Source organism: Electrona antarctica (assembly GCF_951216825.1).
Source record: "Electrona antarctica genome assembly, chromosome: 15".
Taxonomy (NCBI): Eukaryota; Metazoa; Chordata; class Actinopteri; order Myctophiformes; family Myctophidae; genus Electrona; species Electrona antarctica.
Window position 1 is genome coordinate 36,380,310 of NC_136796.1, and position 27,413 is coordinate 36,407,722.

At 42.9% G+C, this 27,413-nt stretch overlaps 2 protein-coding genes across 3 annotated transcripts in view; one reads left to right on the forward strand and one right to left on the reverse strand.

Moving 5' to 3' along the window:
* The window catches only part of tbc1d5 (TBC1 domain family, member 5), a 46,489-nt gene that overhangs the window by 16,797 nt on the left and 2,279 nt on the right, over nucleotides 1–27,413 (forward strand). Inside the window, exons 8-21 of one of the 2 annotated variants that reach the window (XM_079522658.1) lie at nucleotides 164–231; nucleotides 369–471; nucleotides 2,795–2,883; nucleotides 4,662–4,712; nucleotides 4,944–5,013; nucleotides 5,167–5,339; nucleotides 9,247–9,389; nucleotides 17,991–18,097; nucleotides 19,475–19,560; nucleotides 20,604–20,884; nucleotides 23,376–23,575; nucleotides 23,944–24,043; nucleotides 25,218–25,297; nucleotides 25,707–25,979. In XM_079522658.1, the coding sequence (XP_079378784.1) occupies nucleotides 164–231; nucleotides 369–471; nucleotides 2,795–2,883; nucleotides 4,662–4,712; nucleotides 4,944–5,013; nucleotides 5,167–5,339; nucleotides 9,247–9,389; nucleotides 17,991–18,097; nucleotides 19,475–19,560; nucleotides 20,604–20,884; nucleotides 23,376–23,575; nucleotides 23,944–24,043; nucleotides 25,218–25,297; nucleotides 25,707–25,979 (1,824 nt within the window). Of the gene's footprint in view, nucleotides 1–163; nucleotides 232–368; nucleotides 472–2,794; nucleotides 2,884–4,661; nucleotides 4,713–4,943; nucleotides 5,014–5,166; nucleotides 5,340–9,246; nucleotides 9,390–17,990; nucleotides 18,098–19,474; nucleotides 19,561–20,603; nucleotides 20,885–23,375; nucleotides 23,576–23,943; nucleotides 24,044–25,217; nucleotides 25,298–25,706; nucleotides 26,004–27,413 lie in introns of both variants that reach the window. The other variant, XM_079522659.1, reaches the window with a different exon arrangement.
* On the reverse strand, nucleotides 10,487–14,891 carry LOC306938640 (piggyBac transposable element-derived protein 4-like; the record flags this gene model as incomplete). The annotated part of the gene is made up of 5 exons (XM_079522902.1): nucleotides 14,680–14,891; nucleotides 14,504–14,563; nucleotides 14,161–14,366; nucleotides 12,921–14,063; nucleotides 10,487–10,492 (listed from the first exon to the last, which is right to left on the reverse strand). Exons 2-5 carry the CDS (start codon nucleotides 14,511–14,513, stop codon nucleotides 10,487–10,489), a joined length of 1,365 nt encoding a protein of 454 aa, XP_079379028.1. The 5' UTR covers nucleotides 14,514–14,563; nucleotides 14,680–14,891.

A 27,413-nucleotide genomic window follows, 5' to 3' on the forward strand; every position in this document is an offset into this window, starting at 1 on the left:
CTGTCATCTGGGGACCCCCCACCCAAAACCGCTGGACCCCCCACCCTAAACCGCTGGTTTAGGGTCCCTCTTATCTGGTTTTGGTCCAGTGTCCCTCCAGTCTGGTTTTTGTCATGCCTCCGTCCATATCCATAACCCCTCTGTCTGTCTCCTTTTCATCCAGAGTCTGTGGAACAAGTTCTTCCAGGACAAAGAGCTAAGGAGCATGATCAAACAGGATGTGATGCGAACGTGAGTATCAACATCATCCATTGTTTTAACCCCCCACCCCCGCCCTACTATTGATGAATGCAAATGTTATTCCCCTCATCCATCTTTCTCTATTGTCCTCTCATAATGTGTGTGTGCGTGCATGTGTGTGCGTATAGGTTCCCAGAGATGCGTTACTTCCAGGAGGAGGACGTGAGGACCAAGTTGACAGACATCCTGTTCTGTTACGCCAGAGAGAATGAACAGCTGCTGTATAAACAGGTATCATCATCATCATAATCACCATCATCAGCCACCATAGCGGCTTCAGGCAACCCTCCCCGTCCGTCCGTATTGCCTTCTCATTGTCTCCCCCTCTCGGTCATTCTCGCATGATCAATTCAATTCAATTCAAAGGAGCTTTATTGGCATGAGAAAACATACGTTTACATTGCCAAAGCAAGTGTCAAAATACAGTAAAAACCGTTGAAAATGGGGAAAGTATATACAGTTGGAGGGGGTACGGCATTTTGTAAACAGAGCTATTGCATTGTTATACATGTTATACAGGGTATAAAAGCTTTTTTTGAAACAAATTTTGCAGTCATTTTGGGACAAATAGCATTTTTTCTCAAGACTATTTAAATGGTATACAAAACATCTTGCATTTAAGATGTGTTTAAAGGTAGCAGCTCTGTTTACATGTGGGTCTACTCGGTACAGATAGTAAATACATGTTCTTTAAAGGTGACATGGAGAAGAATGAAGAATGATTTGTCAAGCTGATTTATTAATGGTTCTTCTAACAAGTGCCAGGGACAAAATGGAAGGGTATCCAATAGGTCCAGTGACTATAGTGCAAATGAGAAGTGACACTTGGCAGGCTAGTGGCTGAGAGGGGTCTAAATGGATGCTGTCATGGAGGATTATAGAGCTCGTACATCACTATTAAATACACAACTGACCATGCTGGACCATTATGTTTTGTCTTTCTCACCTTCCCTTGCTTTGTCTTTATAGGCCAGTCGATCTAAGCTAAAAAGGAGCGTGACCCAAAATAAATTGCAATAGTAGCCGTTTAAGGTTTTTTTATGATCCTTAGGGTCATCCAAATATCATTAAAAATTGTTGTATTGAAAAACTGGATCATGGTAAATTCAGGGGTTGAAAGTTGGGGTACCATTAAAAACCTATAAGGCAAACTTTTCAAATTTTCAATTCATTATGTTCTAAGTAGCATGTGTGACTCGTGCTGCGACACGTTGTGAGCTTGCAGATCGGCTATTTTTAGCATGCAAACCAAGTGTAAAATGACTTGTACTGGATCTCTTGTCCACTAGTCCCTAACATTTTAGTCTAGTTTTAATTTGTTGACGAAATTGTCTATATTTAGTCTGTTTTAGTCATCATAGCTTAGTTTCCGTTTAGTTTTCTGCAGTGAAAAAGGTATAGTCCGGCAGCGACAGGCTTCTTTTGTTTAAAGTGGGAAATTTGGTATATAGTCTTTTTTTATTGGCCTAAAATATATACATACATTCATGAATCCACTTGCTGACTGGCTGTCGTTATTGGGCAATTTTTATAGGGGTTTCTTGTGACCCTACCATTAACATCCTATGGCAGGCAAAAATGTCAGTTTTGCACAAAATACACTCCTTGGGCTAAAAACAGCCATAGCCACGTGTGGCCCAAATGTGCTGACATCATCACATTTTGTGCTGATCTCAACACATTTGTCGTGACATCTATGGCCGTTTTTAGCCCAAGGAGTGTTTTTTTGTGCAAAACTAATGCTTGGAATGGATTCAGAATCATGAATCATGAATGAATGTATGTGTATATAGACAATATTTTAGGCCATGCTAATCCTCGTCCACCCCATCTGCTGGACTAGTAGTCGACGAACATTTTTTATCATAGTATTAGTCAACGAAATCAACAGTGCTCCGTCTCCCGTCATCGGCATTTAGATTTCTCATTTTCTCCACCCTTTCTCTCTCTCTCTGTCTCTCTGTCTCTCTGTCTCTCTCTGTCTCTCTCTCTCTCTCTCTCCCCCTCTGTCTCTCTGTCTCTCTGGCTCTCTCTCTGTCTCTCTCTCTCCCTGTCTCTCTCTCTCCCTCTCTCTCTGTCTCTCTGTCTCTCTCTCTCTCTCTCTCCCTCTGTCTCTCTGTCTCTCTGTGTCTCTCTCTCTCTCTCTCTCTGTCTCTCTCTCTCTGTCTCTCTCTCTCTCTCTCTCTCCCTCTGTCTCTCTGTCTCTCTCTGTCTCTCTCTCTCCCCCTCTGTCTCTCTCTCTCTCTCTCCCCCTCTGTCTCTCCCCCTCTCTCTCTCTCTCTCTCTCTCTCTCTCTCTCTCTCTCTCTCTCTCTCTCTCTCTCTCTCTCTGTCTCTGTCTCTGTCTCTCCCTGTCTCTGTCTCTGTCTCCCTCTCCCTCTGTCTCTGTCTCTCTCTCCCTCTGTCTCTCTCCCTCTCCCTCTGTCTCTCTGTCTCTCCCTCTGTCTCTCTGTCTCTCTCTCTCCCTCTCTCTCTCCCTCTCCCTCTGTCGCTCTGTCTCTCTCTCTCTCTCTGTCTCTGTCTCTCTCTGTCTCTCCCTCTGTCTATCTCCATAGGGAATGCATGAGCTGCTGGCTCCCATAGTGTTTGTACTTCACTGTGACCACCAGGCCTTTCAGCACGCCAGCGAGACAGCCAATCCCAGGTCAGTCTTCCCCACTCCACCAGCCAATCCCAGGTCAGTCTTCCCCACTCCACCACCAACTGGTTCTCAACCTGTGGTTCGGGACCCCGCAGGGGGGCCCCCCCACATGATTTTGGGTGGGGGGTCCCCAGATGACAGTGACGTGACAATTTTTAGGACGTTTTCATACCTAAAAAATAAATAAATAGAGAGAGACCATTACTGCATCAAGAGTACTGAACAAACTATACTATAAAAACTGGTCAAACATTGGCCGAATTGTCAAAGAAGAATGAAGCAAAAACTGAAAGTAGCAGATCAAGCTCACAACGCATCGCACTGCGAGGCGTTGTGGCCTTGTAGATCTGCTATTTTAACAATATTTACCTGTGAAACCGATTCAAACCAAATTCCAAGTTCTTGTCAGGGTGGAGGTCCCCAGTTCAAACTAATTATTATTTTGGGGGGTCTCCAGTTCTAACATAATAATTTTGGGGGGTCCCCAGTTCTAACATCATTATTTTGGAGGGTCACTCATGGCCTGAAAAGGTTTTGAAAACCACTGAACCAACCAACCAGCAAAATCCCTCATTTTGTGATAAGCTAAGATAAGCTTCATTCATCCTTGAGGGTAGAGTTGACTTTCTCTCATTAAGCCAACGTCGATACATGCATCAAGAGGAAAGTCAACACACTATTGAATAAATCCTCGATAAATTCAGCTTAAACAAATACAAATAAAATCCCTAGAGATGCAACGCAGTGTATATTTATACAAAGCAATCACGATAAGTGTGTGTGTGTGTGTGTGTGTGTGTGTGTGTGTGTGTGTGTGTGTGTGTGTGTGTGTGTGTGTGTGTGTGTGTGTGTGTGTGTGTGTGTGTGTGTGTGTGTGTGTGTGTGTGTGTGTGTGTGTGTGTGCGTGCGTGCGTGCGTGCAATTGTATAAATATAATAGAAATGTTTCATCGTAACAGATATTTTGGAACAGACCGCTACTTTGCACAATCTTTGTATGTTTGTTTGTTGTCAAGAATACAGCCCAAATATGTAATCTCTTCTTTGCGGGAGATTACTATATCATCAACTATTACCTTGAAATCATTAACTTTGACCTTACTGACTGAGGGAATGTTTGGATCCATAAAGAATAGATTCTCCATGCACTTTCTTCAGCCTCCTGCAAAGGTGTTAAAGGACCACTTCACCACTTTTCAACCTATCTTCATATAATGGGTCCTCCATATAATAATCATGAAAAAATTGTGCAATTTTTTTCTACTCAGTCTGTGTCTCATAAGAGGGCTGTGGGCAGTTCAGAAACCGTCCTCCAGTGACATCATCGATGGGGAATACAAGCTAATAGAAACGGCAGGCTTTCTAGTCCTGAAAAGTTGCAATGCGAAAATGGAAGCCATCGTTCTCACGATAATGAAAATCTAAACATTTTTGTAAAAAAATCTTGTTTAAAAACACATCTGCCTAATGATGATGTCACTGGTGGACAGGTTTCTAAACTGCCGACAGCCCTCCTATGAGACACAGACTGAGTAGGAAAAAATCGTGCCATTTAATCATGATTATTAGTGAGGACCTATTATATGAAGATAGGTTGAAAAGTGGTGAAGAGGTCCTTTAAAGAATAAGGCAATAAATAAGGAAATACAAATTAAGTTTATTTTCTCCCTGTCTTTTACTTTCTTTTGTTCTCTCTATCTCTCTCTCTCTCGCTCTCTCTCTCTCTGTGTCAACATCCCTTTGCTAGATTTGAAGTGTATTTCTTTGTCTCTCGTCCCACAGTGAGGAGATGAGATCTATGTTGAATCCAGAGTTCCATGAACACGATGCCTAGTGAGTGAACTTGTTTAACTGTGTTTCATTACATTTCATTCCTGCACTGATGTTATCTCTCTATCAGTATTTTCCTCATGCCACCTCATTTTTCCACTCTTTCTAGCCCTCCTTTCTTGTCAGTTTATACTCTCTCATTCTCTCTCCTTTGATCTCCAATTATGTCATTTTCTCTGTCATGTCTCTCATTCTGTGCACTCTCTAATGTCCTGTATTCATCTCTTCTTTTAGTGCCATGTTCTCCCAGCTAATGGAGACAGCAGAGCCCTGGTTCTCTTGCTATGAGAGAGAAGTCAGAAAGGTTGGTGTTAAGTACATGAACCCTAGCATTCCTGTTCTGGGGCAAACATATTTCTCTTTGATGCATGAGAGAATTATTTTTGGGAATAGAATGTGGAAACTGTAGCATGACAGACAATTGTAACGAGTGCATTCTGGGTAATGTGGTCCACAGGGGAAGGATGAGATGCTGAGCAGTATCCCGTTCGCCCGGCCTCAGGACACGGGGCCCTCCGTTGCCATAGTGACCAAAGTCAACCGTATCCAGGACCAGCTAGTGAAGAAGCACGACATAGAGTTGTACATGCACCTTAACCGACTAGAGATCGCTCCACAGATCTACGGCATGTCAGTACAGTACACACTGTCGCTGTGTGTGTGTGTGTGTGTGTGTGTGTGTCTTTCAGTGTGTGTGCAATTAGTGACACGATAACACTTCCTTTAATCTGTTACTGTGCTTCAGAGAAGTTGCTAATAAGCAGAGATGGCGACTCGAGTTAAAGACCCCTACTCGAGTCACCACAAATGGGACTCTAGACTCGACTCAGACTAACTCCTCAAAGACTCCAGACTCGACTCGGACTCAAGCTCAATGACTCGTGGCGTATCGGCGAGTCATTACCGTATTTTTGGACCCACATTAATGAATAAAATGCCCCCCAAAAAAGATTCAATCCCATCCCTTTCCCCTCCAGCAGCTCAATTGCGCAAATGATGCGCGGAGCTCACCTGATTTCATACCCACAGTTGCGAGGCGAGCACAAACTGATGGAGCGGTGGAGCCTTTCATCATAACATTTAAATATTAAAACAGCGAAAGTAAACAAATATGTTTGGCTCCGCACCAGCTATCCAATGCCATTTAACTTGTTTAATATGGTGATAAGATTATAGGATTGTCTGTGAGGGAACGTTTTTGAAACATTGCGTGTGATTCATGTGTGCTGCGGCTGCTGACCTCGTTAAACACTACGTAATTAATGTTCACTGCATTTACGTCAAGTTCCAAATGTTGCCCACGTAATGTTACAGTAGGCTACAGGCTTATTTGGTTACAAAAATGCTTAGTTGGAGCCTATACTCGCGCATCATTGATTATGTGCCCAAAAGAACAGATCTGCAAGCTGTCAACACGCCATGAAACGGCGTGTCGACAGCTTGTATGTCTGATTAGTTTTTTTGGGGGGGGGGGGGGGGGGGTAGCCAATGCACTTTACGCATTGGAACAAGCCATGGGTTTGAGATGCTGATTGATGTAAACGGTAATCTTACAGTATATTTAATAGCCTAAGTTGTCACGGCGATATAGCTGCAGCTCTGTTTTGGACCATTGCACGAATAAAATGGATTATGAAAAAGGTTCACTTTGCGAACGGAGACACTACTTACATAACTCCGTTACTTCAGTGGAAACTAAATGGAGATCTACCTACTTCAGAGACGTTTTTTTAGGCTATTCACTCATGTCCTGGAAATGGAACCATGAGAAGGTTGGAACTTTAACAGCCAAGTAGCCACATTGTGCCTTTCCTCCTGAAACTGGCTAACTATACTGTGGTGACTATGAACAGGAGGGAATGTCGGTGGTTGAGTGTTCTCGTTACGCACAGCAGACGGTGCGCAATTGATTTGATTGATACTTATTAAGATATAGACGCAAGGGTCCTCATTCACAACGGCGTTTACGCTCATACCGTTACGTAACGTGAGCGGAGCGTGAGCGGACAGGCATTTACGTCGATTCCCACATTACGTGGGAATTCATGAACTTCAACGTGAACTTGACGGTGACGTCGGATGGTCGGAATCTCCGCTAAAAGCTGCGCCACCTCAGAGGGTCGTGTACTGCTTGCGTAGATTTATTCAGAAGGCTTTAGTCTTCATGCTGACTCAATTAAAAGTCCCCAAACCTCAGATAAAATATGTAGGCATGTGTCAACATTGGTCAGCACATAAAAAAAATGATAGCTTATATAAAAGCCAAGTATCACTTGTATGCCTAAATGCAAGCATTCTAGAGGCAGGTTAGCCTAGAGTCCCATACAGAAACTGCCCCTGCAAGCCCGACACCTTTTTATTTATTTATTAGGATATTTCTAGCATGCGCGATTGCGCTGCTCACTTGACAGCTTTCTACTCGCAGTGCAACGCGTTGTGAGCTTGTAGATCGGCTCTCGCGGACTCGCGCTGCATGTTAAAAAACAAACTCACAATTATTATAAGAACATACACTTATCTGCATTCTGCACTGTACGAATCCAACGTTGTTTAGTGTAGTAATGCCTAGTAGGCCTATTGAAATTGTTTTGTTACGGAGCTCCTTTGAGTCACACTGTCGGTGTGTGTGTGTGGACAGTCCAATCTGGGTGAAATTCACATTGGAAAATGAATATAACGGCGACTCGGCGAGCCTGGCCCGGACAGAACAGATTATTTCTATGGTTCACAGACATGCCGGTCTGACAGACAGACAGCAGTCACGAGGGCTAATTAGCCCTATACAAATATAGAAGTCCACATTATTGCATCAGCGCGTGCAATTCGGCCAGTCATAGTTTTAAGCCAGTGCACCTTAATGAATTATAATATGGGGAATTTACAGTATAGCTAGGCTGTAGGCTACTACATTGATCTCATCATGAGATCAATCAAGTTTGGTGCCAAATGTCCCGTGAATCATTTTAATATGACGACATCATGAAATGAACCTGCACTTAGATCTGACAAAGAGGAGGCTACCCGCCGTATATGGTTGAAAATTTAAATAGCTATAGGCCTATGCCTACGTGTCCATGATCAGAACAAATCCATTCTCCACATGGCATTCAGACAGATGACAGTGAGATGATATTAATCTATTCCCCGCATGAATCAATGCAGCTCTGATAAAAATATCGGATATATGTTTTACCTCTGCAAAGGTGTGAGTGAGCAATTGTTCAATAGAAAAGAAAAGGCTTTATAATATAATTGCCAAGTATAGGCTAGCTTGCTGCCTTGGTCCCGAACTTAAATAAATAAATGGCCAAGCTGCATTTTATACGGTAAGTCAGCTTGTCATTGCTGTAGCGGTGCAGACTCGAGCAGCGTTCACCGTTTTGTAAGCTTGGGAAAATGATTTATATAGTTTAATGGTAGGCTATAGACAATATAAAGAATCACGCACAAATGTAATGGTATATGGATGTAAAAAAAGAGACTGCAGGTGGTGGTCGTCGCTCCGGCGCTTGACATGGTCAGATCATTTTCTTTTAATTTCCTGTCCTTTGATGGATTGAGTGTCAGTTTGTACAGTTTGTATGGTAGGCCTATAGTGGTATACTTTATACAATGGTGCAAAAACTTGTTTGTGGTCCTGTGGAATTATGAAATTAATAGAGGGCTATATTCATGATATATCTGCACAGCACTGACTGACCGCGGCAGTATAGCCTAATTTCTTTCCAGCAATCATTTTTATTTTAATTTGTGAAGCCACTATACTGGAAAATATCATTATTTTGTTGCATTCCGTCAGGAGGACCTCTATTTCGTTTGAGCTGTAAGGCCTATAGTTCTTTTTTGTTTTTTTTACTGCTGTCTGCTGAGTCATGCTTGACGCCTTTTATGGTGTGAAATGGGGCGTGGATCAATGCAAATGAAGTTATCCGCTGGTTTTCCGATCATTTGGCACCCGCTCGCATTCACCTGCGTACCTCACAACATACACCTGCGTACCTGTGGTACACACCGCTCTTTGAATTGCACGGCAAAACAACGTTGCGTGATCGGACGGAATTTCCCGCATCAGTTTACGCTTCCGTTCCGCTTCCGTTACACTCTTGCGTATTTCTCCTTTGTGAATGAGGACCAAGGAGCCTAAATTAATGTATGTATGAAAGTATGTACCTAATACCTATACTATTCTGATAAACATTAATTCTGTGCATTTTTCGGTCGGGTGTGTTGTAGATCATCACAACTGTATTTCAGCCTTTAGAGCCTTAGGCTATGTCGTATAAAGAATTAAATTAATTAAACAGAGAGGACTTTTTTTTTTTTTTTTTTACTGAGGCTCGACTCGTGGCTAAAGACTCGGGACTCGACTCGTACTCGACCCCCAAAGACTCCAGACTCGACGCGGACTCGAGCTCCGAGACTCGTGGGCATCTCTGCTAATAAGTTACACGTGATGGTACAGTAGATATGTAGTGATTGTGTTAAATATTTAACCCTTGGTTAACCATATAATGTGTGTGTGTGTGTCTGTGTCCAGTCGGTGGGTGCGTTTGCTGTATGGTCGTGAGTTCCTCTTGCAGGACCTCTTGGTGGTGTGGGACGCCCTGTTTGCCGACAGCGTCACTCTGGACCTGGTCGACTACACCTTTGTGGCCATGCTGCTTTACATCCGCGACGCATGTATGTACAGTAGACCCCTTGTTAACGCTTTCTATCTTAACCCATTAAGAGACCTGAGACCAGATTCTAGAAAATGTCTTCCAAATCCTGAGCGCTTTCTGAAAAACCCACGTTTCTATATCAGTGTTTCTCAAACTATTTCATGTCAAGGAGCCCCAAAAATGATATGCATTTGGCTGCCGACCCCCCCCCCCCCCATCTGAAAATATGTTGTGTGTCCCCCCCCCCCCCCCCCGAAGATAATAAACTTACATTTTATTCAACCAAAAAATAAACAAATACACGAACAATATGACAAACAAGTGAACATCACAGTATATGTTGCCAATTATCTTATGAATCAAGAAATAAAATGGAAGATAAATGCTATATTAGCTGGAGATCACACACAGACAGAATACTAATGGGGAAAAAAAAATATATATATATATACACACACGCACACACGCGCGTGCACACACACAGTGGGAATAATATTGGACAATAAAGTACAAAAAAACTGGGATTTTATCTTATTTCCCTTTTTCAGATATTCAGTGTAATTTCTACTTTAGATATCATCCCATCTATGGTATTACTCAGATGTTAGTATCTCTGTATCATATAAACATGAATAATTAAGTAAAGGATTTAAGCATCATATCAAGTGCAAACAATTTTTATATATTTGAGAAAAACATCCTGGTTCCTAACCAGAGACGAAATGTTTTTATAATCGTCATGGGGGCGCCCCTCCTCCCCCCCCCCCGCGCCGCAACGGGGGGGAAAAAGTTGTTTGTCGTTTAAAGAGTGTTACAAATAAGCGTTTAGGTTCTAAACACTTATTTGTAACACTCTTTAAACATGTCGCAGTGTTTAGATTATAAGAGCATGTTTGTTTAAATGCCATGATTGCAGCACTGAGTCATCTGGTAGGCTACTCCTTTTCATTGTGAACAAGTAGCCTAAGCAGAGTACAGTACTGTACCCTACCTGGCAGGTGAAAACAAGATTAGCATTTGAATGCCTGATCTGCATGTGTAGGCTACAAGGGGACAGGCAACGCGGCCCACCCGGGCCCGGACAAAAGGTGTTAACGTGCGTTCAGACTTGAATGGTTAGAGCTGCGCGATAACATACAAAGTCAATGCAAAGACGAGAATTGCGCGAACGGGCGCGGCGCGACCTGGCGCGGTACAAACGGGACGAACCGACTAGGCGAATATACTGTACATATTCAGGTCTAATTCATCATGGGGGCTCGAGCCCCGCCGCCCCCACGGAGTCTACGTCACTGTTCCTAGCCCTCTTGTCGCTCAGAAGTATAATCTAACCATTTTTTCCCATTAGTTTTCAAAAGACTCTTCATTCTCAAGATAGCAGTCATCCTCTCCATGTCACAAATCTCAGAGACTACTTGAAGCCAATCATCTACAGATGGAGATTCTGCCTGTAGCCATTTATTAATCTAATAGAATCTGGAGACTGTCATTGCGGCCGCAGAGTTAAATAATCTAATCATCTAAAAATGTAATAATTTAAATATTTTATCAGGCGGCGTACAACGTCAAACTCCTTTTTGAAATGAACACAGTTTTTCCAGAGATCTAGCAAATCTTCATTGTAATGAACGTATTAATTCTTATCTAATCTAATCTGGAGCGGCTGCAGAGTTCATTAATCTAATAATAACCTAATTTAATAATGTAACTATTTTTAGCAGACCGCTGATGACAACGTTGTCAGATGGGGGGAGGGGGTTCTCTCGGTAAACGGTGTAGTTTGGGACATTCGTCAATCAAATAAATTATGTTTATTGTTTACATACTTGACCTGCAACGCACATTTCCCTCTAATATCTATCTATACATATATATTTTTTCCCCTCTATTTACCCAGGTTAAATAGAGCACAAGTGCTCATTTTTAGCAATGCCGTGCACATAGAAACAGACAGACAGACACACACAATATGCAGCGCGAGCGCCTATAGAGAGGGTATGAGCATGCATAAAGTGAGTGGCAAAGCGAGTTTAACTCTTTGAGATATTCATGGATTTCTATATAGTTTTTAGACTTCTCTATGGCAGAATGGCGTTTTTGAATGATTTATTGAAAATTCTCTGTTGTGAATGTGTGACAACGAAAGACCTTCAGAGAAAGCTTGACTTGTCTGCTTCCAGGAAAAAAATGAACTGAGTTGATAAAATGTTTAGTTCTTGTGTTGGAAGCCATTTAAAAGAGCCTGCATTTACACTGTTTTCTGTTTCTAGGACAACAAAAAAAGTTATGACCAGTTGAAGTTTTATTTTCTAAAGAACTTTTTTTCTGCTGGGCGTACACACCCATGCCATATCTCATTTTAAAGGGTGAGTTGTCTAGTTAGAAAAAGAAAAAGAAAAAAGTTTCTCACATGTACCACTGTAGATATTTTGCCATCTATAAATAGCATGGTCAGTCAGGACCAATCTGACCTATCCAGCTAAAAGTTCCCATAGCTCTGCATTGGAACGTGATAGAAACTCAAATTCTTTTTGGGGTAAATGTAGACATTCTAACGCACATTTTGATATATACCATGTCTACATAGTCTTACCAGTACCTTGTATATTCATGCATGAATCTCAAAAACCTGTTACGAAGAAACACAGTTTTGATAAAAAACACATCCAAGGACATTGTTTTGATATGACTTGGTGCCCATGATATGTATCAAAATATAGACTTGAATGTATACTGCATTATAAAAAAAAAATTGGGTTCTTACCATCTACAATTACAGAGTAAATCACAGTTGAAACTCGCTTAGTCAAACCATAAACCTCAGAATAGTGTAAAAATAGCCCGACAGGTATCTCAAATTGGAAAAGTGCACTTTTATTTTTTCAGAACATAACCAGAACATAACTAGAACATAACCAGAACATAAACATTATAATTTAAAATAATTACAGAAAATAAATAAATACTAATGCAATACATAGTGTACATACTGTACACTATTTTGACGTTGACATTGTATGTGTAGGCTATACAGGGTACAGTTCTATTTGACGTTGACAGTGTGTGTGTAGGACACCGACCCCCCCTCCCCCCCTGAACCACCGGAGATGAAGCAGCTTAGCCGCACTGTTACACTATTTTGACGTTGACATTGTATGTGTAGGCTATACAGGGTACAGTTCTATTTGACGTTGACAGTGTGTGTGTAGGGTATACAGGGTAGTTACAGTTCTATTGACGTTGAGGGTGTAGACTTTCAAAATAAGACAGAAAAAAAGAAAAAAAAAGAGAACAGTTATTCAAAGTAGTGCTTGATATTCTTGTCCTTGTGGTAAACGAAGAAGCATGGGAACAAACACAAGGGCACCTCACAATCAGGGCAGTAATACAGGGTCATATGCCGGAGTGGTCTACCATTGGGACCGTTACTGAGCAGGTGGAGCCTGCAGGTTCTCTTGTCAATTCTCACTGGCACATGGCCACGCAAATGCACCTCAAGTCTCCTATTCTCATCACCTGCTCTTGCCCTATATGGACGATCACCCCCCACTGCCCCCTCCGCCGCCTCCTCCTCCTCCTCCTCCTCCTCCTCCGGCCTCCCTGGTCTCAGTGATGTCCACCTCTCCACCACCAACATGATATAGTCCAGGAGAGTTTTTGTCCTGCCCTGCTTGAGTTTGTGCAACACGAACGCATTGTACATCACCATCTGAAACATGTAAAAGACAAACTTCACAGGCCACTTGTAGGACTTACGGGCAAACGGATAGTAGGAGATATGTTGGTCTAGTTTGTCCACACCATTCATGTACTTGTTGTACTCGTTGACACAATGTGGCTTAATTTTTTTATCCCTGACTGGCTCGCCTGGCGTCACTCTGGCTTTCTTACGCCTCTCAGTGACTGTGACCATCGTGTGTGGGTGGATGGTGCTGCACATTTTGACAACCTTCTTGTCCCGCCAAGCCAACAGCATCACCCCGTCATTGTTGTGGCGCATCAGAGTCTCGCCCAGCTTCATGTCGCCTGGTTTGCTAAGCCGCTTCATCTCCGGTGGTTCCCCCCTGTTCTTCCTCATCGTCCCACATACATGGGTTCCCAAAGACAGTAGCATAATACACCTGTTCACTGAGTTGTACAGATTGTCCATGTACAAATGGTAGCCTTTGTTGGACAACGGTCCGAGAAGCTCCATCACGGTCGTGTCCAGCCCACAGCCTACTCCGGTATATGGCTTCATGTTCCAGAGGTAGCCCGTCGCTGAATCGGCTAGGCAGTAGGATTTAATTCCCCATTTTACCGGTTTCAACGGATTATAGCACTTCCAAGCCAGTCTTCCCTTCCATAGCATAACACCTTCATCTATCGATATGTTCTTCTCTGGGGTGTACATGGACTGAAACCGGGCCAGAAGATAGTTCACAAGATATCTGACTTTGTACATGCGGTCCGCTGTGTCTGGAGTCTCCTGGTCACTGAAGTGAAGGAACCGCTTGAGCAGCAGAAACCGGGTCAGGCTCATGGTGCGCCTGAACTGCTGTGTCTCATTAGCCTTACGCCGGGACCAGTATGACACAAGGGTTGGCTTCCTCACAAGGCCCGTCAGGAAAAAGAGCCCGAAGAAGTTCTTCAACTCTATCACAGAGACATCCGTCCATTTCTTCACTGTGGAGTGTGGGAGTGGGTCCTGGATCTAGATAGATAGATATATAAGTTAGATTTATTTGCAGAAATTACAACAAAGTCATCAATTTGGGAAAACATCAATGTGGAATATACACAATACACACCATTGCGATGGACTGCGCTGCATATCTGTTGGTCTCATCGCAAATATACTGGAGCAGCTCATCGGTCAGCAACAGCTCAAAGAACTCCACTGGATCACTCTCTGCACTGAGGTCACAGTGAACACCCGGCTCTCCAGTAAACGGGATGTCCTGTGGCTCCCACCCACCAGCAGACCACCCTGGCGAAGCCGTTGAGTTGGCATCACCTAAATTACAGGAATACACAATTATTAGCATAAAAAACATTGTTTTTATTCATGTAGAATACATCTGGTGGAGCTGTAACATGTGATGAGACTATAAAATGATATACATGATTTTGTTCTGTGCATTGTATTTATACCTGCTTCCATGGGCACAGGGGCAGCATCTGCAGCTGTCGAGATGATGGGCTGTTCATCATCTGTAAAACAACAACCATTTCAATCAATTAGAGGCATGGTGTAGCGTTCTCCATAGTGCCAAATGCAGACAGACTTTAGCCACATCCACAAGTTATTTAGCTCTCTAGTTACTCACCTCCATCCACATCACTGTTCACCTCATCTTCATCATCGTGCCACTCCTCATCACCCGGTTCTAAATATGTACAAATAAATAATCATTTAGCTGGAGTGCACGCTACAATTACATTCCTTCATACAAAAATGTAGCCAATCACATACGAATTGTGGCCAACACATCCATCTATTCAGTGTTGATCCATTTCAGCCAACACATTGTAGCCAACACACATCAAAGCAAAGCAAAGTGTCCATCGTTGTATCCCCCCCCCCACTGCTACAGCGGTGGAGTCCTAAGCGAACCAATGGGGCTTTCAAATAGATCTGTATTGAGCTTGCATGATGATCAAATGAACGTATTGTACCGTGGTTTATATGCTATATATTATGAGAAATGTTCCATTACTTTTTTCCCCATCTATTCAGTATTGTTTTATCGTTTATTATGATCCCTGTTTTTTTGTATTACTTTTCCGCGCCGCTGGGGGAAGGGTGGTGTAATGCAGGCCGCAAAGCTAAGCTAATTCATTATACTACTAAATCTATATAATATTGCGCTTGCATGATAATCAAAATAGTGTATTGTACCGTGGCTTATAGGCAAAATCATATAAGATGATCGCTAGAAATAAATGATTTGGATGATGTAGCATGCACGATAAAACTATCATATAAAAAATGTATTTTGACGATGACGAAGGTTTGACGAAGGTGCCGCCATCATGCGGCCATGCCGCATGATGGCGGCCTCCTCCTGAAAACCTTCGTCATCGTCAAAATACATTTTTTATATGATAGTTTTATCGTGCATGCTACATCATCCAAATCATTTATTTCTAGCGATCATCTTATATGATTTTGCCTATAAGCCACGGTACAATACACTATTTTGATTATCATGCAAGCGCAATATTATATAGATTTAGTAGTATAATGAATTAGCTTAGCTTTGCGGCCTGCATTACACCACCCTTCCCCCAGCGGCGCGGAAAAGTAATACAAAAAAACAGGGATCATAATAAACGATAAAACAATACTGAATAGATGGGGAAAAAAGTAATGGAACATTTCTCATAATATATAGCATATAAACCACGGTACAATACGTTCATTTGATCATCATGCAAGCTCAATACAGATCTATTTGAAAGCCCCATTGGTTCGCTTAGGACTCCACCGCTGTAGCAGTGATGATGATGGACACTTTGCTTTGATGTGTGTTGGCTACAATGTGTTGGCATTTTTCGTAACAATGTTTCAGACAATAAGATTCTTACCATCGAGCTCATCGGGGGACGGTTCGGCTCCATCGCTGTCTCGAAACGGCTCAAAGTCCTCTTCGGAGGAAGATTGGGGGGGGGGGGGCGACAAACCCCTTGGAATACCTCGTAACCCGTGTAGATCGGCGGAGCACGGTGTCGTCGCTCGAGCCAGGCCGGGGAGAGGGACCGCTAACACTGGGCGCAGGCTTGGGGCTAGTAGATGCGAGAAGGCCGCGATCCTGCAACCCGCTGCCACCGGGCTGGGGACCGGGCGAAGCCGCTTGCCTGCTCTTCTTCTTGACGGGGGACAAGAGCTTCACATCGGGGACGACAGTAGGCTCGACATCGGGGACAAGGGGCTTAGCATCAGGCCCGGGGGGGACAAGAGGCACCACCGCATCTCCTGGCTTCTCTCCGTCGCTACCAGACAACTCCTCGTCGGTCTGAGGTGGAAGAGGATCAGGATTACGGGGCCGGCCCTTCTTCCCGACGAAGACCATGCGGAGATGTTCCTCCATGGTTGTTTGGCGCACACCACCAGTGGAGGTAGAGGGAAGGGGAGATGGACGCTTGGAGCGTTTTTTTGGCGCCATGTCGAACTACACTCTGACACTGACTACTGACCGACTACACTCGTAATCTACTATATAAACTAACAAGACGTACAGACAAACCAACACTCAACCAACAGACAGACACACACTAAACAGGTAAAAATAAACACACTAAACTAACGATCTAAAGCTATACTATACACAGATAAGACGGCAAGACGCGGACACTTTTTTTTGGTTTTTTTTTGTTGTTTTTTTGACAGACAAAGACAGACAGACAACAGACTACTAACTAAAGAATCTAAACTAAATATAAACCTAAATTACTACAACTAACTACTAATATTACTACTACTACTACTACTATTACTACTACTACTACTACTGCTATAAAACTCGCTCAATCAATCAATACTACTCACTCACTTTCGACACGCACCATAGACTACTCCAAAACTGTCTTCCCCACGCAGATCCCGGGGGGGTGGCCAGGTTTTATAGCAAAGGATGCCGGTGTGTCACGTGACACGGGTTTTATGGGTAATGTAGTTGGAATATAAGCTCAGGAGTTTAAACAGCGCTCCGGAGGATGTTAATATGGTTAGATTAATAAGAAAAGCTGAAGACGCCAATTGGCGTCATTGATCATTTACGGAATTCTGATGAAGACGCCAATTGGCGTCTTTCATCTTGTAAGGGTTAATGCAATCGGAGAGGACTTTTCTGTTTGGATGTATGGGCTGTCAAGGCCAGAAAGTCGTTTTTTGCCACTCAGTGGACGTTCCCATAGATATAACAAATATATACAGTATTATAAATAGATGCCTCATCATTGGCCGCTGCAGTTCATTGGAGCGATGTGTCTCAGACGAAGGCGGATGTCAAGCGGAAGTGACTACTGGCCAATCCCAGTGTGTCTTTTCCGGAACTTATATAAATGAGAGCTCGCACACAGTTACTGGCAGTGTTGATTTTGACAGCAAATTTAGATTTATTTTATTTAGTTTTAGTCACATTTTAATCACCTGGAATGTTTTAGTGTTAGTCTAGTTGTAGTCGACTAAATGTCAATAGACTGTAGTCTACTAAATCAACAGTTAATTTAGTCGAAAATGTATTTTGCCGGGCCTTGATGGCATTGTAAGGGCTGATTTTACACTTGCTGAAAATAGCAGATCAGATAAGCTCACAACGTGTCGCAGCGCAATACGTTGTGAGCTTGTAGATCTATTTTCAGCATGCAACCAAGTGTAAAATGACTTGTCTTTAACTTATAGTGAATTACTTGTCCACTAGCCCCTTCCTAACATTTAGTTGACGAAATTGTCAATATATTTAGTCTCAGTTCTAGTCATCATGGCTTAGTTTTCATTTAGTTTCCATTTATTTTCGTCAGTGGAAAAAAAGTAGTCGACGAACATTTTTCGTCATAGTTTTAGTCGACAAAATCAACACCGTTTGCTGATGAGTATTTATGCCTTTTGGTGATAATGTATGTGTGTGTCTTGCAGTGATAGCTAGTAATTTCCAGACGTGCCTGGGCCTGCTAATGCACTACCCTCCTGTGGGGGATATCCACGCTCTACTACACAAAGCTCTGTTTCTCCGAGATCCCAAGGTAAGGCATGCACCACTGCGGTTTGTTTCTCATTTAGCTCATTTAGTTCATACATGTGCATTAACTGGCGGCCCCAGGGGCCACTGTGGCCCCTGGGGCTGAGCAACAAGAGTTGCTCAGTGGCGTTTCGAAGCACCTGGAAGACTGCCGGGAGTACCATTTATAACTCAATGGCTCAAGCGAGCGAAAGTTGAGAGCGGACCTCAAATTTGAGGTCAGGGTTGACGCACATGATGCCACTGAACGTCCGTCCACCTCCATGAACGTGCTGCAGTTCCACTTTTGACCAGTAGGTAGTGGCAGCTTCAACGTTGGCCAGCCCTTCTGGGGGCTTGGGCCCCGCAGGATAATAATGTCCAATGTATTTGTATTTAGTTCATAAACAAGTTAACATATAACTATAACTAAATGCATTTGAAGTTAAATAAAAAGGTTACTTTTCAGGATTCCAATTCAAAAATGGCAAAAATAATATTCAGGATTTCAATTCAAATATTGCAAAACTAGCCGATCTACAAGCTCGTTTTGAGCTTGTAGATCGGCTATTTTTGCTTCGACAGTAATATGCAATGTGACCCTCTGGAGTGAGTGTGGAAATATAGTGGCCCTCTCCATCGTCAAAGTTGCCCATCCCTGATTTTAGTTGGTCCAACTCCACTCTTTGCTGTACATTTTGTTTACTCAACCACTTCACTGCAATTATTCCACACATGATGTCTCATTCTCTCATGATGTCTCATTCTCTCATGATGTCTCTCTCTCTCTCTCTCTCTCTCTCTCTCACATTTACTTATTCACTCCCTCACTTGCACTCTTTCTCACACACATTCTCTCCCATGCCGTATGCCTCTGTCATGCACCCAACATCCAAAGTAAGGCCCATACACAACACATCCCCTCTGTGTGTGCATGTGTGCATTTGTGTGTTCGTTGACCCTTGCCATATTTCTCTGGGCACACACACACACACCATCTCCTGTTGACCACCGACGCATGCAGGGCCCTATTTTTGTCAGTGCTAAGCCCCTTTTCTTTTTTTCCTTTTTTACTATTTTGGAAAACATATTTTGCTGTATCATTGGGCGGGTGCACAACTATGAGACTGATCAGCTCATAGACGCCCAGTCCCAAATACAAAGGGTGTGTTTTAGACGGTTGTCTGCTCGCTGGGCATACACAAATGTCAGCCCACATCCCCTCCTTATTTTGTCTGGCGTGCCATCGGATGTGACTTGCTCGTACTCAATGACATTGAATGGTGCTTGTTTGTTTTCCCCACAAAGTCCTGTAATGAGCTGAAAAGAAAATGACACACACAAGGATAAGATCTCGTAGCGCCGTCCAGGTAATTTATTATTCCCTCTCGTTCTATTCTAGAACAATCCTCGACCCGTCAACTACCAGTTCCAGCAGAACCTGGACTACTACAAGACCAGAGGGGCCGACCTGGTGAACAAGACCCGGTAATAACAGTCTCACTGCAGTGCATACTGTAGCTCTTAACCACTGTAGCCCTGACGTCCCAATTCGGGGCATTTAAAATATTTAGAAAACTGCAGATCTACGAGCTCAATGGGCTGCGACGCGTTGTCAGTTTATATAGATTGGCTATTTTGAGAATAATTTAGATTATTATTATTATTTTCTTTTTAGCGGTTAAGTTAACCATTTTTATCGAAGTACTTGTCGAAAGTGTTTCACTGGAAGTACAGCAGTGCTACGTACATGTTGTCCAGACTCCAGCCTACCGGCACTTCCTGTAGCCCTTTACTTCCTGTACTTGAACTTAGACACTTTCTGCAATAGAGATTCACGGGGACTACAAATTCATTCAATTTCTACCGGCTGTAACTGCACCGATCTGTGTGAAACGTTGCATGCACACTCCCTAGAGGCCAAGGACAAACATTTGACCTGCATTTTTCACATCTGCCTTTTAAAGCGCCACCAGGAGGCAGACTTTTGTAAAACACATTTTTTTATATTACTCCTCCAGATTCTGTCCAAAAATCCCGCACGTCATTACACAGTATCTATAGTCTACTGAACTCTTAAGTCAAATAACATGCACTTTAGCTGTTTTTAATATTTTTGAATTTGCTGCTCAGTTTTAATGCACTGCACTTCGGCATTTTATGCTTATTCTTCTTTTATTGAGAGGTTTTAATATACACTGCTGGTCCTGAGTACAATTTTCGTTTTAAACTGTATGTGCAAACATGTGAAATGACAAAGTGAACCTTGAACCTTAGTCGTGTGCTCAAGATGGATCTGTCCGATGTTTCAGGATTGCCCCGTTTTGAACAAAAAGCCTCAAATCATGAACAATTTCAAGCACTTTCCTACTAGGCTGAGGAATAAATCCCACCCTTTTCACATTGGCCTATAATAGCGCCACCAGGAGGCCACAATAACCTGACCTGGCCTGGTGGAGACCTGTGCCCCTCTAGTTTAGATCTGTTTCTCACGTTTATCTTCTTCGTCTCAACCTTCCTCCCAATGCCAGTGCCAAGACAGCCCCTCTGAACATCAACAAGGTGTCGAACAGTCTCCTGAACTTCGGCAGGAAGCTCATCGCCCCGGCCATCGCGGGAGGCGTGGGCGTCCAGCCAATCAACAGTGAGGTGCACGGCTCTTCCATCCCGAGCTTCGCCACCACGCCTCCTCCTCCGCGCCCACTGTCCGACGCCCCGTCGACCAACGCCCCTCTGCAGACGCAGAGTAACCCCCAGTCGCCGCATTACCGACTGCTCAAATCTGAGAGCATGCCCGTTCACCTCAGTAAAGGTAGGCAGGTGATGCTCGCTGCGACACTCTGATTGATTGAACATTTTATTTAACCAAAAGGGCCCGGGGTTCCCGTTCTGAATGGGTTAACAGTATGCAGTCAATACAAATACTGTTACTTTGGATGACACCATTATAAAGCATTACACTTGTTTACAACCGGGTCCACCATTTTCAATTCTGTTCAGGTTAAACACAGTAATACCATGGTCAGTACACCAGTTACTAGTAGTTTTGGCACTGTGGGCAGGTGCCAAACCGAGCTGGAAAGGAAAATTAGCATGTCCATGAAGCTTGTCAACATACTGAAGCACAGTGTACTCTAAAAAGATGGCTGTGTTGAAACCATTGTTAAGTTTTCACTGTCAGTGGATCAACACCAGCAGATAACATGGCCTAAATCATCACTGTGTTTTGTCATGTCCAGAGAACACAACCATCTATTATATTTTACAGCACTGTGTGTCTCCGTACATTGACAAGCTTTATGTTGATGCTGATCTTCCTTTTCCAGCAGCACTTGACCCCTTCCCCTCAGAGCCAAAACTACTAGTAACTGGTGTACTGACCATGGTATTACTGTGCTTAACTAACCAGCCAACTGGCCTGACCTGAACCCCACACAGAATCTAGGTTGTATTGTCAAGAGGAAGGTGTGAGACATAAGACTGAACAATACAAATTAATTTACGGCTGTTATTAATTTCAAAGGTATTCCAACACCTCAACAGTGCCACAGGCTGACACCTCCATGCCACACCCCATTGACGAAATAATGTGTTCAAAAGTAGCCCAGACCAAGTATTGACTGCATACATTAACAGTTAATGATGATGATGAGTTAATGATTAACTCATACATAGCTAAATGGCAGTAGCAATAGTTCAGCACAGGCTAACATAGATTTGTTCTGTTTTTTTAGAAAGAGAGTTGTAAGATTAAAAATAAACTTTAAAAATGTCTTTGGCCTGGATGGCTATATGTTAAAAGAAGTCAAATAAGTACTTGGCCTAGAATGAGTTTTAATATACTTTTCAGTTGGTCGACATTTCTCGTTTAAAAAAATCATTTTTTTTAGTGGTCTCGTAAAATATTCTAATTCATTGAGATGGGATTTTTAGATTTTCATGAGCTGTATGCCATAATCATCAAGATTTAAACAAAAAAAGGTTTTAAATACTTTATGCACAATGAATTGAGAATATATGAAAGTTTCACTTTTTGAATTATATTTCGGAAGAAAATGAACTTTTACACAATATTCTAATTCATTGAGATGGACCTGTATATTTCATACTTTGTTGCACAACAGTGTCCTGCAAGACTAGTGAAAGTAGCTGATCTACAAGCTCACAATGTGTCACCTCGCGACGCATTGTAAGCTTTTGGATCAGCTGTTTTCACTAATTCTAGTTTTTCAATTTAAAAAATACATGTGCACATGCCCAAAATAAGGCATTGATTTTGATTTTATTATCGATCATTGAGCTTTTTTATGATTGATTAAATAGATCAGTTTGATTACCTACTATTGCACCCCTCGATGCTAACCAATCTTAAAATATCTTTTACTATTATTGTAGACCCCATAGTCTGCATGTAATACTCACATTTAGCCAGCAGATGGCCAAATACATGTGACAAGATGAGATGAGGAAAGACTTACTTGCATATCTTTGTGAGCAATAGATGGGTGACAAGTAAAAGGAAAAGCCTGAATAATTGAGTAGCAGAATACATCATGCTTCCATACAGGTGGACTGTATGATACAGTTAATCAATTAACATCCTGTCATGTATAAAAATGCTGAGCATGTTGACCTCGACTTTGGATAAAGATGGCTTTGTTTTTTTTCTTTAATTTGTCTAAAAATCTCTAGATCGTTTATATACAGTGTATTGCAGTGTTGTATTTACTTTTAACCCATTTTGGACCTGACTCTAGTATAGATTCTACAAAATGTCTTCTAAATCTTGACTGTTTTCTGAAATAAGTTTCTGAATGAAGTTTCTATGTCAGCTGTTCTCAAACTATTTCATGTCAAGGCCCCCAGAAATTATATGTAATTTGCTGCCAACCCCCATCTGAAACTATGTTGTTCCAGGGACCGCCCCAGAAGCAAAGTTATGAGTTAAAAACGTTTGCTGTGAAGGAATATATATTCCTAGAATTGCACACATTTTCACGATTTTTCGAAAAATAGCAGATCTACAAGCTCGTAATGCAGAGTGCCGTGCTACGAGCTTGTAGATCTGCTATTTTTCAACAGCTAAAGTTTAAAATAATGGTTAAAGTGGTTAAAAGCTTAAGCGACACAGATGCGTTCCGGTCCTAAATGGCTTAATTTGTCTAAAAAAAACATCTCTGCATTTTACCGTATATCACTCCATCTGTCCCCTCTGTCTCTGTTCATCTCTATTTTTTGCTTTCAATGTCTCTCTCCTTCCCTTGCTCCCTTCCCTTGCTCCCTTCCCTTGCTCCCTTTCCTAGGCCAAACCTCCAGGACACTAAGCTCCTCCCCCAGCACAGAGAGCCTGTGCCACGGCGCGGCCTCGCCGCCCCTCCCCCTGTCCAGGGGCCCGAGTGACGTCAGCACTTCGTCGCCGCCCCTCTCTGCCACCAAGAAGGACTCGTTCTTCGCCATCAGCCGCTCGCGCTCCCTCAGCAAGTCCATGGGCAAGAGAGAGAGCGTGAGTCTGTGTTCCTGCCCTCCGCTTGTCTGTCTTTAGGCCATTGCATCATTATATACATGTTGTATAGGATATAAAGCTTTTTTGAAAGCATCTTTCACTCATCTCTTTTCCCTGCCCTTTATTTACCTTCCTTCCATCGTGTGTGTGTGTGTGTGTGTGTGTGTGTGTGTGTGTGTGTGTGTGTGTGTGTGTGTGTGTGTGTGTGTGTGTGTGTGTGTGTGTGTGTGTGTGTGTGTGTGTGTGTGTGTGTGTGTGTGTGTGTGTGTGTGTGTGTGTGTGTGTGTGTGTGTGTGTGTGTGTGTGTGTGTGTGTGTGTGTGTGTGTGTGTGTGTGTGTGTGTGTGTGTGTGTGTGTTCGCTCATCAGGACGAGGACCTGGAGGCCCAGGTGTCCTTCCTGCAGGGTCAGATCAACGACCTGGAGGCCATGAGCAAATACTGTGCCAAGATGATGAACACGCATATCTGTGAGTCCACCATTTTAATTGATATAACGATAATGTCATGGTATTTATTCTTTTAAAACCCCCGACAATCGTGTTTTCATAGCGATGCCACTAAATAGTAACTTAACGTATTCTATGTTGGTTGCATTGATCCAAGCCAACATAGTCAAACATACTTGGAGTCAGATGTGTAAGCCCTTATTCAGAAACGGTTGGTAATCACTGCTCTAAACTGACTGCATGCCGGTGTGCGCGTGTGTGCAGCAACCCTCACATTTGAATTGAGTCACCCGGTATCAGGAATGGACCCTTCGCTAAGCCCCACCCACTCCACTCTGCCAGACCAAGGTCTAGCAAGCTGTGCTTCTCACCCATTGAGTTCAATGACAGGATTTCTCCATATAAATAATCGATCATTTCAGTAGGAAGAGCTTCAAAATGTCTTCTAAATCTAGTCAACAAGGCCTGCAGTAGGCTATGCTGTACATGACATTATTTCAATGAACTAGAAATACGAGGAAATGTTAGTGAGAAACGGTATCCAACTCAATCAGCTTTAGTTTTTTTAAATGTAATGCACAGTAAGACTACGGTGTTTAGTATTATTGCCATCACCTGGGTGGGTGAGTCGTCTAACTTTCCTAACATTAAGCTGTGTACTACATGTGTTCAACAACGCAGTCATGCAAAATCACATTGCCAGCTATGCGATGACGGAAGCTCTGCGCGGCTAAGCAACCGTTGCTAAACTATTTCAATTGGCATTGGACAATAATTGTCCAATGCCAATTGAAATAGTAAAAGCAATTATTGTTTTTGGAGTGGAGTTTGGCGAAGGGTCCATTATTATAATCTGTCTGTTTGCCTCAGTGTTGCCTCGGAAACCCAGCCGTTTCTATTTTCAGGGAGAAAGAAAAAAAGTCTGGGATTGAGTCCACTTCATTTCGGCATAGAGTAGCGCAAACGTCGATCACTCTCTGCTGATTTCTGATCGTCTTGCACCTTTGTTAAATTGACGCACACCCGTACACACACACACACATCTCTGTCGCTCTAATTAATTAGTCTCATGTCGCGCAGCTGCGTCTAGATTCTCCCGGCGCATCCTGCCGGGAGCTGCCTATGCCATAGAACGCATAGGTGGACCCCAGGCTAGCCTCAGTGTGACCTGTAGCTGTTTACCTCTGTCTCACAGGTAAGATCCAGGAAGTTATTCTGCAGGAGCACCTGGAGAAAGAGGACGAGGTTCTGGTGTCGCTGGCAGGTCTTAAACAGGTAGGGGTGTGTGTGGGTGGGGTGGGGGGGGGGGGGGGGGGGTCTCTAACTGTGAGGACCAATTGTCCCCCCAAGTATTTTAGAAATGGACATTATTCGCAAACTAACTTAATCCATTTAGACGCATCCGTGTCACATTATAGATAACCACTTTATCTATCTTTTAACCACTTTATCCATTATTTTAAACTTAGTAGATCTATGAGCTTGTAGATCTGCTATTTTGGAAAACTGACGGCCAAATACATAACATTTTCGGGGTCCTTGACATGAAATGGTTTCAGCACCACTGAAACATGGTGTTTTTCCAGAAAACCGTCATGGTTTAGAAGACATTTTGTAGAATCTGATCTGGGGTCTGAATGGGTTATTAACCTAAACGACATTGGCTCGTCCATCCCGCCCACAGATCAAGGACATCCTGAAGGGCTCGCTGCGTTTCAACCAGAGCCAGCTGGAGGCGGAGGAGAACGAGGAGATCACCATCGCAGACGACCACTACACGTCCACGCATGCAGCCATGCAGCAGCAGCTGCTGGCCAACAGCCACCGCCAGCACGCCCCCCCCGACGCCGCAGCAGACCACCTCGGCCAGCATCAGGGCCGCCAGGGCGGCGACTCGGACCAAGACGGCACCGGCGGCAGCGCTGACGACGAGGAGAAGGAGGAAGAGGACGAACAGGTGCAGACAACACAACAGTAGCAGGTTAATAAGGCTAGCAGTAGGGCTGCAACTAACGATTACTTTCATAATCGATTAATCTGCCGATTTATTTAATCGATTAGTCCAGTGGTTACTCAACCCTTTTCATATCGAGGCCCATTATTTATTCTGCATTTGAGCCACGGACCACCATTTGATGACATTTAGCCTCTCAGTCCCAAAACTAAAGAATATTTTGTTGTTAAGATAAAAAATAAGATTTTGTCCACAATTCCATGATGTATTGATGTTGGTACCATTAGGAGAGATATAATATTAATAACAGGCAAATGTTGATCAACATAACAATTATTCTACATTCTCTAATTGTGTCGACTTCTTTTTAAAGTAAGTAATGCAGATGTTTAACAATAATGTAACTCTGGAGAGCGTAAAATGAAACCAAATGGACCCATAGTCCCATACGGGTCCATTTGGTTTCATTTTAATGGGGCCATTTGGTTTCATTTTACGCCCTCAAGAGTTTAAGATCTAATTAATGGTCCATTTGGTTACCAACTCCATCACTTTGCTGGGGACCACCTGGAACCCTTTCAAGGACCACTGGTTGAAAACCACTGGATTAGTCGGATTATGGCACTCATTTAGTCACCTTGAAATTTGATTTTACGTTCTTTTAGACATTAAAGATGAATATTTCATTCAAAAAAACATATTTTGCTCAGCTGCTGATTAGGCTGCTATTCAAATAAAGCCACTATTATGTGTGCTATTTTGCTTTGCAGTCGCTACTGTGCATGTGCTGCAACTATCAGCAGAGTGTAAGGGAAGAGAGATGGCTCCCTCCTCTTTAGCTCAGTTACATTTAACACTGGAAAAACCATGGTTACGTGTAAAAACACTCAATTAATTGCAAAAGACTCCAGCGATTACTTGCCGATTCGATTAGTTGGCAACTAATTGAATAATCGATTACGATTAATCGATTTTTGCAGCCTTAGCTAGCAGTGCTAGCTAGAAGCTAGACTGGTGGACAGTGAAATGTACAGTACAGTACAGTACATTTACTCGGGTACTGTACTAAAGTAAATGTTTTGAGGGGTTTCTGTTTTCCTTTTCTTCTTTTGCAAGCTCATGACTTTCTGCTACATTTCAAAGAGACATTTAGAGGCTATGCGCGTGACATCATCGTACCCGGAAACGCCTACTGACCTGCCATGACAGCCCATTCATCCAAATAGAAAAATCCTATCTGATTGCATTAAACAACGTTAAACTCGCCAACATTGCAGCTGTACGGAAAGTGTGAATTATCCTCTTTCTAGCTACTTTCTGTCCATGAATTCCATGCAGGTGATTATTTTGTCAGAGTTTGGAAGCGCTCGTTTACATTACAATAACGCAATGTCCTGCCTCCTCCCTGCATTATGTGCAATTTAGAAACGGGTGGTA